The sequence below is a fragment of the Lissotriton helveticus genome, chromosome 8 (genome assembly GCF_964261635.1).
Source record: "Lissotriton helveticus chromosome 8, aLisHel1.1, whole genome shotgun sequence".
In the NCBI taxonomy this organism is placed as follows: Eukaryota; Metazoa; Chordata; class Amphibia; order Caudata; family Salamandridae; genus Lissotriton; species Lissotriton helveticus.
In genome coordinates, this window is record NC_136069.1 from 1,238,890,284 (window position 1) to 1,238,903,498 (window position 13,215).

Sequence of the window (13,215 nt, forward strand, 5' to 3'; positions counted from 1 at the left end):
GCAAATGGAAATGGTGGAAACACAGTTCCTACAACAACATAACTTCTGGAGGCTATTAAATACTGTCAAGCTGCTCTTGAGAACACAAAACAGATACTGCCTCTGTAAAAGATTTTGATAAGAGCATGTCTTTGGAAAATGGCTGAAAGAAGGAAAGCAATAGAAGTAGCTGTGGAGAAAATTACTGCTGTGGAGAATATTACCGACAATGTCTCAGAGACAAAAGCATCTATAATCAAGCCACAAAATACATCTATTGTTTGGGAAAGTAAGTTTAAAAAAGCTGAAATTATTTCTCATCTCAACAATCTCAATTTTCTGGGATTTCTGGCAAGAGTGGAGGGCTTATATGTGAGCCTCTTCCTGGAGAAGTAGGTACTTGAGGCTTTGCAACCTAAAGGCCTTTCCAAATAGTTAGCCATTGAAAGATTTTTGAGCGTGCTCGCACCACTTCCGAAAGTCAGAGCTCGACCACGTGCTACAATTGCTCATTTTCTAATTGACAGAGATAATATCTTGTAAACAACAAGGAATAGGACAGCAGCACAAGGTGAAGGGCTGCTTATAAAAGCTTTTCCAGAATACACTCAATAGATGCAGCATCAAAAATCTGGCGGCCGGACCGGCGGGACAACAGGTACAAGGAAGGCACTGACCAGAAAGACTGGTCATCCCCTTACCGCTTCCCTCCAGGAAGCCTTGGCTAATAACCCAAAGCGTATGCATGAGAAGGGAATCCCCCTCTCACATATAGAAAAACGCCTTAGTGAGTGTATCACATAGTCTGTACCACAACACTAAGTCTGTTTTATTTCACCACACCTTTTAAAAAACGGTCCTGAGGAAAGCCAGAATACTCTAAGGCACTGGCTGAAACATGTCGACCATCTGAAGGATGCAGGGGGCAGTAACTCGCCACCCTTACGCGTCTTGTAGCCTTACTTTTAACCGCTGGTGACGGCCCAGTTATTAAAATTTAATTTACCCTCAGGTACTGGGACAACCACCAAGCCGTTTTAAATCACATCTCACTCAACCTCACTCACTGCACTCTCAGCAATATACCAGCTCCACTGTAATCGGGCGTCGTAGCACACCCGGGACATAATAGGTTTCACTGGGTGGGCCCGATGATGAAGCATGCCACCAACTAGGTTGGTGGGTGAGGGCTTCATGAATACACCAACAAGGTGCCCGTGACAGAACTAATTAGAGTACTGCAACACTTTGGTCAACTTAAGCTAGTCCTCTTTGATTAATCACATATAAACCCTCGAGGACTCGGACTAGCTATCTAGTCCTCTCTCTCCCTCTTGTTACACGCGCGTATCATACAGCCTGTCATGAATACTTTCAATTACAGTAACGACATATTGGTTTTCGGAGCTACACAGAAGGAACACAGTAAATCTATCACGCAAATGTGTCATTTACTTGTTGATGCAGGTTTAAATTTGAATGCCGAGAAATGTGAGTTTCATAGGACAAAGCTAAAATTCTTTGGCCATATCTTTTGTGATGGGGGTATGACACCCGATCCAGCTAAAGTGCAAACGTGGTCAACTGCCAGTCCCCCACAAGATATTTCCATGTTACGTTCATACCTTGGCATGGCCAGCTACTGTTCTAGATATATACAAAACTTTGCCACCGTAAGTACTCCATTGGAGACTTGAAAAAAAAGAATATTTAATTTCATGGGTCACGTTAATGCTAGCAAAGTTTCAAGAAAATCAAACAAGGTATAGAGAACACTCCTGAAATCTCATTCATTGATCTAAAGCTTCATACAGAGGTTGTTGTTAATGCTAGCTCCATTGGGTTAGGCACAATCCTTGCACAGCACAGCGGACACCCAAATGCTCAAAGACATATTGTCAATGGTGGGTGGTCTAGGCACTCCTATTTAAAAAAAAGATTAATTAAAATTAATTCTGAATAATTTGATCACTGTGCTGTGCCCGATGGTGTGTACCTAATCACACTCTATGTAAACTGAAAGGGGGTGGCCAGTCTGCTCTACTGCCTGCTGGACTCAGACACGCACTACTATAAGTGGTTTACAATTTGTTAACAGAAGTTTAAACAGAATCTAAATTGCATTCAATATTCTTTAATCATTTTGATTATTAGTTGTACTTTCTCGAAGAGTTATTTTCAACAAGAGTATAACAAATCCTACCCTTGATGTGTACAAAATTAAATTACAAAAAATAATGACATTCAATGAACATGTACAAACATCACAATTTCCTTTTTAATACAGTGCAGATGTCTGTAGCGCAATGCATTTCAGGACATTTATTGTCCCTTCTTCAGGGGTAACACTGTGAAATAAAAAATGAAGGAGTGTCAATCGGTAAATATACACAACAGTCGATCTATCAGTACCCTTTTTACAATTCAGCGAATTAATGCAAAGTCAAAAATATGTGCAAAGCCAGAAAACTGTATATACACATATATTTGTGTAGCACAAGAGAAAGTAAAACTTAAAACACCCGTGTTCTTTGAAGTTTAAACGAAATACACTTCAGAAACCATCACCTGTGCCCAGTCATACTAAAACCTACACAAACGATGCTATAAATTCGACTTACTCAACTCACAAACCGAAGGCACCCTCCGGTTATCAAGATTCAGAAAAAATCTGATGCTCCTTTCAATGCCGAGCCATTTCATGGTGTGACTCTATGATTGAATCGAAGATCGCATTTAACCCTCTGGAAACTACGCTGCATGGTTCATAGGTCTTCGATACATCTAATAGGAGACTCAAGACAGGCTCACTTTCCTTCTCTTTTAAAGTAAGTTAGCCCATATCAATACTGCATATTGTGTATTTTAGAACAATCTAATTGAACTAGAGCCATATCAAGTCTAGCTTCTATATATAATCCATTTGTATAGCACAACACTGGAGAGGCAAAGCGTATCAGTACTTGTTTGTAGCTTTAAATGCCATACATATAAATCAACATAGATGACAGGAGTAATAGTTTTCCAAACGTTGACGTAATTTTCAAATGCTTCTGGATTTTGGCTGTGGATTTTATGACACACAATAAAAGCATTTGAAAATCACGTCACCGTTTGGAAAACTATTACTCCTGTCATCTATGTTGATTTATATGTATGGCATTTAAAGCTACAAACAAGTACTGATACGCTTTGCCTCTCCAGTGTTGTGCTAAATAAGTTTATATGTTAAGACCATTTCTGGTGGCTGGTCTTAGGAGGTGGGCAAGAGTGAAAAATGTAAACGCTTACCAAAGAACGGTTGTAACAACTGTCTGTTAGTGCAGCAATAGTACCTGCCACCTTTTCTGTGTTGTAAACTAATAATCCATTTGTACTGGTTCAATCAATTGTCTAGTATGGGAGTTTAAAACTAATTTATCGTGTTGTCATCCGATTTAATTCCGGATGTACCAAATCATTAGAAACCTGGTTGAAAATGAATGTTTTGTTTTGAATTATCCTACTGGCCATTATATCTTTTCACAAATTCAAATATTTGAGTTATTCAAATGTATTATTAGGGTCTAGTTTTCTTAGTACGGAGGACATTAATTTTGCGTATGTAAAAAGAAGTTTGAATGTACTGTGTATAATTAAGTCACAGTTGAATTTTTAGAGTATGTATATTAGATTATGTATTGTTATTTATATATTCTCTATGTGGCTCCTGAAGAAGGCGTGGTCTTAAACGCCGAAACGCGCGTAAAAAAAAAAATGAATAGATTATCTTGCCACTTTAATTGTGTACCACTCTTTTTATTGATTGTAATTATTGTCAATTTGTGTTATATTATGGTCTTATTTTATCTTGTGTATTTTACTGTGTAATTAATATGTTGAATAGGAACATTATTTGTACAATTAATCGTTGTTTATTAAATATTATATGATTTTACTGGTATGTTCTTTTAATGTCGTCCTCCCCCTTATACTAGTTCCCTTTGTTATTATTGTAATTGCCTAGGAATTGTTGCACATATATTATTTTCCCTGTCCTAGGAATTATATTCCCTATTCAGGGGGTCCTTTTTTTTCTCATATGTGAACAGCAAAGGACACATGATGTCTGCCCAGCTCATTGCTCATAAGGCCCTGACTGGATGTGAACGGACAATTGAACCACCCCCGACTACTGTTGTTCCTTTATCGCCAATGCAGATCACTGACATTTCTACTGCCTGTCCCCAGTTTGCATAGACACAATAAGGACGTCTGACAAGAGTATCACAAATACTCAAAGAGCTACAATTGTATATATATTTGTAAAAAACTTGTAGTCATTTTTTATTTAACAGAGAGGGAGATGTAGTATTGTGTGATTTATTAATGACGGAACCCTTTTGCTCCTGATGGACAGCGTACCACTGTGAAGTAAGTGTTAGAGCGTAGTGAAGTGAATGCAGGGTTAGAATGTTCAGTTTGTGGTTACACACAAATGAATAAAGCTGTGTAATACCGACCTCTGTGTGTGGTGTAGTCATTGGCGGGTGCCCAGACTGGGTAATATGCTCAAGACTTCTTCAGGGCTTAGTCCTTGTCCGTTTATTTCCACATATCACTTGTTTGTTTAAGAACTGCAACTAACCGCTAAACTATTAAGGTTAATATCAGTCTTGTGAATCTGTATACAAACAAGTGATATGTGGAAACAAACGGACAAGGACTAAGCCCTGAAGAAGGCTCGAGAAAGAGACTAAAAGCATTGGCTACATTGGCTGAATATTTTATACAAATATGAATAAAGAATTTTGCAATTAACAGCGTGCATCTATACATCTCATTGGAACTTGTGTTATGTGGATATGAACCATTTTGAACGAATAATTATTGCAGTTGAACTTGGTAATTTTAAATACTGACTTGGTCAAGACCTATGGCCAGAGAAAATTAAGAATAGGGAGTGGTGACGTCTAGTGCACAAGACTGTGGATCATTTTCATTTAAGGGGGATTAGGAGGCTGTCCCCCCCTGATCAGAGCACCACTCTTTGTTACCACCCCCACAGTGTGATCGGTGCAGGATCTAAGGTCCAGCCCTCTCTTTGTAAATTGCTCAGTTAAAATGACAACTGTCTTTTGATCTTTCCCTTTGCTACCTGCCGTTTGTATTAAGTGCTAGTTGGATTCCAGGCTACCTGATGTTTTGTGCTATAATTTAAATATTGGCTAAGGGATCAGAATACGTGATTGCTGGCTGAGGGACTCCGCACAGTGAAGGTCCCAATGTGTAACAAGGTTACTGAAGATTTAAGAGATTGGAATAAGATCTATTAGAGGATGTTGTACGATGAGGGAAGAGAGGAACAAGACCTAATGATGTAGTGGTGTTTTTTCCTATCGGGTGGAAGTCTGGTGGATATGTGCGTTAATTGCAAGATCCAATGTGCTAGTGGCTACTTAATAGTGTAGAAGATGATATAGGTGATGGGTTTCTCTTCTTTCTTCAACATTTGGAATTCCATCTGCTTTTTAGAATGCATTATAATAAAATAAACTAGTTAAAAGCAATAAAAGATCCCATTGTATCGTAGAACTGCAGCAGACTTTTCTTGATGGTGCCTCCTTGAGGTGTTACTGTTCAAGTGGTATTTACTAAGATTTCCTCACACACATCTGAACATACTCCAGGCACCTCTAGATTTACTCCTATATAAATCTTTAATAATGCAGCATATGATAACTAGGATGGATATGAGATGTCCTGGAGATCCCTTAATAGGCTACAAAACAAACATTTGTGAATCAGGCCATTAGTAATCAAGGAAAGTGCTTTTGGAATATCAAGGATGCTGCTGTACATAAGCAGAGGCTGCCAACACATTTATCAATATATGACCTATACAGAAACCAAACATGTGAGCTCATTAGTTACCTGAGTTGTAGACCACTTGTAGATAACCTTGCGTACAATGCATGGCAATTTTTTCTCTAAAATTTGCAATGTCTTTGATTCTCTCGGATCAATAGGCGAGTTTTCATCTAAACAGTAACTCATTGCATCATGACTACCTGTAAATATAGTACAACAAATTATTTTTTGTTTAATACAATCTGTATTGAAACTTGTTACAATATATAGGTTTGTAATTAGGTGGGATATATGCAATTTGATTCGTTTTTTAAACATATACTAATATGTAGTAGTAATATATACAAATCTATACCAGTAGACACATTTGTACATTTGGGAAATCAGTAAGAATTCCTTATCTGAGATTAAACTGCAGACTCCATCTCCTAGCCCACTTTGAAATCTATCGCCTTTTTATTCAATGGCCTTTATAACCAATGAACAACAAATCTGGCAGAGAACCTTAAAAGTTAGCAAAGTCCTTTTTTCAAATGATGGAGGACAATTCATCAGGGGAGGTCAGATAAGTTGATGTGAAGGATGTTACAGATACAGCACCCTCTCACAATTAATTGTACTTGTCTTTGCAGCTGGAGAGCCCACAAATACCATCAGGATGCCCAAGGCACAAGGTTTAAGATAGAATATCACACTTTTCAGGAGTAAGGGGACTGTAAGGGACTGCAGAGTAAATGCCAGCAAAGAATAGAGCTATAAACACAAAATAGCATAAAATCAGAATATATTTGTGGTAATTGCTGAGATGACATCTTACTGACTTTTCTATGGTAGGGATGATATACTTTTTGTGAGCTGAGATTACTTTAAGTTTAAAAACGTAATTGGAAGTAGGAAAAGGAAAGAAAACTAATATTTTATTTCCCTTGATCTCTAAATGCACATTGCAAACTTGAAAGGCAAGATAACTTTCTGTAGTTGGGGAATCACCTGAGAATGTATATGTTATTACTACCAGCACTAGGATATAATCAAAAACAGTAGAAACTGAATCAAAAATCACTAGGACTAATCAGAAGAGAGGCAAGATGGCAGACTGACCTCGATGAGAGTTGCTGCAGCTCCTCACCCTCTGCACTCTGTTTGAAATGTTGTTGTAGCAGGACGCTGAAATCACCTTCTTTTTCCAGTACGCTTACCCCTCGGTATGTTATGAGGTTATGAGGTTTCTAGGCATTGGGACTACACTGAAAACCAGGTTGCTGGCTGCTGTTCTCCATTTGCTGACCCGGTACGCAAGATGTTCTTCTAGTGTGCCTCCGGGGCGCTACCGATGCTCAGAGTGGATCATGGCCCCTGTGTCAGAAAAGGTGGATAAGGCGGCCAAAGGGATACAGAAAGACCCCCTAAATACATCTGTGGGTGTGGGGGCCCGCGGAGCTCCCTGCACTCCCAGCACTAAAGCTACTGACACTGCCCCTGTGTCAGCGCGAGGGCGAATTTAGGGTGGCGGGGAGGCCCAGCAAAAAGGGCTGATGACGGCTGGAAGGATGGGGGCGCAGCTGGAGGGACTCGGCTTCGGGCGGCAGTGGTGGTCTCAGAAGGGACGCTGAGACAATTAACAGTGGTTGAGGCATTTTCTATGTCCTCGCCCGCTTCCCCCACCGCCACAAACATAAAAACAAAGGAGAACACTCCTGGCTCAATGGTTGCAGTAGCCGCAGAGAATGGGGAGATTACTCAACCCAATTTGGGATTAGGGCTGCAGGCGCAACCTGGACTGGAGCAGGGTTCACAGGTGGATAATAATTCGGATCTGGGTCAGCAAACCGAAACCTTGCAGGTAGATCGTGTAGATCCATCAGAATTAATCGAGCCTCCACAACTGGAACTCTCTTCGTTGAAGGTCAGCGAGCTGCTAGTTAATGCGGGGGCCACACCGGAAAGTGGTAGCTCAATGGAATTGGTAGGGGCTCATGATAAGAATTGGGCGGAGACTGATGGAAGAAACCGTAATGGCAAAATCAACACTACTGTCACTGAGGGGGCACGACTTGGCGCACCTGTTGATAATGCTCTAGACAGTGACTCCAAACTAAGGCCACAGTTCCCTGTGATGACAACGCACGGTTCCCCCGAGGGGGGGATACATTTTATTCGCTCAACGATAATTCTGATTCAACGATAATTCTGATTCACCGGCCCTCAGTGACTCCAACACTTCAGATGATACGGACTCCGGAGAATCTTCCACTGTGCAAAAAGCCTATCACAGTAAGCCAACCTCTCAAAGGCGAAGAATAAGATCCAAAGCAAGCCCGGCAAAAACGGATCTGGCTACTGTGCGAAATCTGGAATGGGAATACTCTGCTACAAGTATGGTCTATGAGAACGATGGGCAAGTGGCAATAGGTGGCTCAGCGTTACCTCCCGGTCCCTCTGTGCCCCCCCCACCAACTGGATTTAGTCTACTCAAACCTAAAACAAATGCAGGGTGAGGCCAGAGCGGAAAGCAGACGGTCGCTTCAAGCAACAAAGAAATTACAGGCTTCCATTCGTAAAGCAAATAAGTTATGCACCGAGATTGCCGAAAGGGTTAACCATGTGGAGGATAGAACAGTTGCTTTGGAGGAAGCTGTTGATAAACTAAAGGATTCTAAAGGGCAGCAGGAAAAACAGGCAATGGACATGTGCAGGAAACTCAGGATTTCGAGAATCGGCAGCGGAGAAACAAAGTCTGATTACTTGGGATTGCCGAAAACTCAGAAGGAGGAAACATAATGCCCTTTGTTGTATCCTTGCTCAAAGAAGCATTTCTGGAACTGGCACATTGGAATTGGGGCATGGAGGTACAGCGGGTCCACCGCTTTCCAATGGTGCAGAAGAGGAACCACTCAGCTAGGCAAGAAGAGCGCCCTAGAACAATTCTAATATACATTGGAAATGTCCTGCTTTGGCAAGCCATAATAGATACGGCAAGACCAGACGCTAAATGGTCCTTTGACGGACATACCTTTTTCGCACGTCCAGATTTTTGCCACGCCACGGTGGAGCGTAGGTGGAGCCTTCGACAATTGATAACTGCATTTCAGGGGTTGAGCTGAGAGTCTTATCTGTTATATCCAGCTCGTCTTAAGGTCATTATTAATGGGCGGGTTCGTATGTTCTTTTCAGAAGTCAAATCCCAAGAGTTTATAACCGAGCTGAAGGAGGCAAAAGGGAGGGAGGACGTTGCTTGATATCATTTGCTAAATGCTAAATGCAAAGGTGGTTTAACGGATGAGCGATTGATTATTAGATAACACTTTTGCATATCGCTTTATGTCACTATCTGTTTTGCATGGGGTGAGTTTTAATCGTTTTTTTTTGGTGGCATATTTGGGTGTGGAGGGAGAGGAGCTTGCTGTAACGGTTGCCACACATAGCTCATGTCTGACCTATTTGCCTATATGGGATGTAGGGGGGAGGGGGGAGGTGGGTGGTCTGGCTTAGGGGGGTGGGGTTTGGAGGGGGGTAGGTTACAGCACAGCACAACACATGAGGAAACATGGTTTTAAAGATCTTAGGAAGCATACAGGATGTTTTTTCCTAGACAGAAAGAGGAGGTTAGGGCAGCATCAAAGGTGAGGAAAAGGAGTAATCTTTCGCCTAAGGAAAGTTACTCACAATTACTTTATGAATCCTATAAATCTTAGCATTGTTACAATTAATATCTGTGGGCTTAATGACCAAGTCAAGCGACAAAGGGCGGCCATTATCTTGAAAACCATTCGAGCCGACATGTCATGTGTCCAAGAGGCTCATACAGAGGGTTCCAGAGGAGAGGTCCTTGAACAACTTGGGTTCAGGTTATTGGTGGCCACTAAGCAAGGTACGAAGACTAGAGGGGTCGCCGTCCTCACCCGGAGGAATGACATCTTGTTAAAAGGAAGTTATCAGATAGGTGGGGACGGTGGGTAGTATTTGAATGCGTGTTTGCCGGAAAGTCCTTCACTGTGTGTACGGTATATGGCTCTACTGCTGATGATCCCGCGGAATTGGAGTACGTAGATGCTGAGTTAGTTAAATGGCCTACCCCGCTATTAATATGTGGTGACCTTAATATTAACGGGCTTGGTGGGCTGTAGGGTAGTGCTAGAGATATATACTCAGGTCGGAAAAAGAAGGTCTTTAAGGCGCTTACTAATATGGTTAGGAATCATGGACTCACAGACCTATGGAATCACTTAAACTGCAAAGTTCACAGCAGTACGTTTTTCTCTGCCCCACACAAGGCGGTTAAAAGAATCGCTTATTTTTTTGTAACACATTCTTTAGTGCACCGGGCTAAAATAGAGAAGCACCCTATTATACTATCTGATCACAACCCCCTAGCCCTCACTTTGGTTTTCACTAATGGTGTGCGGGGTGAGCAGACTTGGACTTTTGAAAGGGGGCTTTTGACAGACTCAGAATAAGTTCTCCATATGAAGGGATGGATTAAGACTTACTGGGACATAAATAGATATAGTGCTAGTGCCGGTGCTGTGTGGGACGCTTTTAAAGCTGGGGTTAGAGGGGAGACATTCAGTTTTAGCCATTCACGACAGAAGAGGGAGGCGCACCGGGTGGAAGTGCTCTAAAACAATTTAGCTAGAATCGAGGAGGAGCTGGCAATAGCATTGAACGCTGGTTCATCAACTGACGACATGTTGCTCAGGCTCGTCTGGGTCAAGGCAGAAGTTGGGGACTGCGCAGCCGCGAAGGCAGTGGAGCTTTTCTTAGCTAAGAGAGAATACTGCCATGAATTCAGTGAACAGGTTGGACACATGCTGGAAGACAGACTCAGACAAAGGAGTGTTGTGAGTGAGACAAAGGAGTGTTGTGAGTGAGATAAATGAGATTACAGATGAATGTGGAAATTTAGTTACGGACCCACCCGGGATTCAGGAAGACTATATGGTGCGGGACCCCAGGCGCAGCAGAATTTAACTCAGGGTTATCTCAATAGTATACCATTGTTGAGTATTGCTCACGAGAATAGTATTAAACTCGAGGCTACCTTGACACAAGACGAGATCTATTGTGCCCTGAATAATCTTACTTCAGGCAAGGCCGCCAGAACCGACCAGATCCCTCTGGAGTCTTATAAAAAAAATTGGGAAGAAATCAGATTAGTTCTGGTTGACACGATATGCCTTGCACAATCCGGTAAAAATATTATAATATCGGCTCATGCCCGATTCCTGGGCATGAGCCAATATTATAATATTTTTATAAAAAAGGGTAAACCATCTCAGGAACCCGGATCATACCGGCCAATTACTCTAATAAACAGTGACGTAAAGATTCTGTCCAAAGCTCTCACGACCAGATTAAACACTATTTTAGGGAAAATAATTCACCCGTATCAACGCGGGTTTATCCCGGGGAGAGGGGCTACCCAGCATATCTGCCGGGTAATAACTTTATTTGATGCAGCAGAAGTTTCAGGGGACCCTATGGCTATGCTGCTCCTGGACGCAGTGCAAGCCTTCGAAAGGGTCTCCTGAGACTATCTATTATGGGAGGCAAAGAAATGGTTTGGTATCGGGAAGTGGTTTATTAAAGCCATCCGTACTACGTACAATGCACCAACTGCTTGTCTTAGAATTAACGGGAAAAACACTGCACCTTTTATGATTAAACGGGGCACTAGGCAGGGGCCCTACTCACCCCTCCTATTTGCGATTTACATAGACCCCTTAATCCGGCAGCTGGAAGCCTGCCGGGAAATGAGCCTAATAGTTAAAGGCTAGCCAGATTGTTGTGAACAGGGAGATCAGCCTTTCTGACCCACGGATGACAGACTCAGTGGTGTATCTTGGGATCACTATAACCCCACATCTGAACAATCTGGTCGCTGTAAATATCGAACCTGTAATTCGGAAGGCCAATACAGTTTTTGATAAATTCTATGACCTGCACATGTCTCTGGTTGGCCGTTGTAATGTAATTAAAATGGTATTTTTACCAAAAATACTGTATCTGTTTAGGTCAATCCCCCTTGAATTTGGAAAGAAGTGGTTTACCGCAGTGGATAATTTGGTTAACCGATATGTCTGGGCACATGGTAAAACAAGGAGAGCCCTACGATTTATGACCCTGCCTCCTGCTAGAGGGGGCTGGTCAGTCCCAGACTTCAAACTTTACTACTGGGCTACGGCTCTTAAATATATTTGCGGGATGCTCGATGGGAGATCCGAAGACCCCAGCACTGAAGATAAGATTCCAGATGTATATAGGCTATTGGTGGGGGAAGACGCAGGAAACTGTTTTATAAAATTCAGTAAGCCTAGCTACTTCAAGAGAACTAAATTTAAAACCATGCAGACAGCCTTTAAAATCTGGGCTGCCTTTAAGAAAAAGACGGGCCTTGGGAGGATGAGTTTCTATACCCAACTGTTTGGCAATCCCACGATGCCAGAAATCTTTTCGGACCCAACAATGGCGGAGTGGGCGGGGTGTGGCCTTCTGAAAGTCAGGGATATATTGGGCTCTGATGGAATTTATCAATTTAAGGACATTCAGGACAAATTTGGTATTGGCACTAGGAATTTTTTTTAATATCTTCAGATTAGAAGTTTTCGGAATAAAAAGGTGGGTGGGTTTAATGGATTTGGTAAGGTGAAAGCCATAGATGCAATAAGAAGCGGGGATGGCTGCACTATTAAAGGAATTTATACTGAACTTATGGCACTCAAACCGGATGATCTCGAATAACATGGTAAATAATGGGAAGGCAGGCTGAGCACCGATTCGGATAATTTTTTTCAGTCTCTAGAGTTGGGGCAGACAGTTTTATGCTCTGCTGAGCTTCAGGCCCAACATTATAAGACAGTTTTTTCTTTATATTATACCCCAGCAAAGATTTTACAATGGGGGGGGGGCAGGAGGGAACTAGGTATCCATGGTGGGATTCTCCCACGGCTGATCTAGCCCAGGTGATTTCTACTTGCCCCATCTTGACTTGTTAAAATCCTCTATTACGATATTTTTTTAATCTACCCTGGGTCTTAAAGTTAAGCTAACCCCAGCTCTAATGCTCCTCGGGGTTGACAATAGCCAGGGACAAACTATGTCTTACAGCTTTCTTTTCCTTGCTATGGCAGTTTTACGAATTTGTGTTGCCTCAGCCTGGCTTGATCAAGAAGCCCCAACATTTCATCTATGACTAGCCCGACTTCTCTCTGTATTTAATCTCAAGAGGGGAATATATGAAAGGAAGGGCAAGAGAGGGAAATCCCTCGGCAGACGTATATGGGCACCTATTTATAGCTGGAAAGAATCACAGGTCTATACTGGGCCATATTTTATTGTAATAGAATAGCAGGTATTTGTAGCGGAGATACATCCCCGTTGTTGATT

The 13,215-nt window shown here is 41.9% G+C and overlaps 1 protein-coding gene across 1 annotated transcript in view; it reads right to left on the reverse strand.

The window, feature by feature from the left end:
* Nucleotides 1-13,215, reverse strand: part of PLCXD1 (phosphatidylinositol specific phospholipase C X domain containing 1) — a 134,859-nt gene that overhangs the window by 47,781 nt on the left and 73,863 nt on the right. Inside the window, exon 3 of the mRNA XM_078658220.1 lies at nt 5,893-6,029. Within this exon, the coding sequence (XP_078514346.1) occupies nt 5,893-6,029 (137 nt within the window). The remainder of the gene's footprint in view (nt 1-5,892; nt 6,030-13,215) is intronic.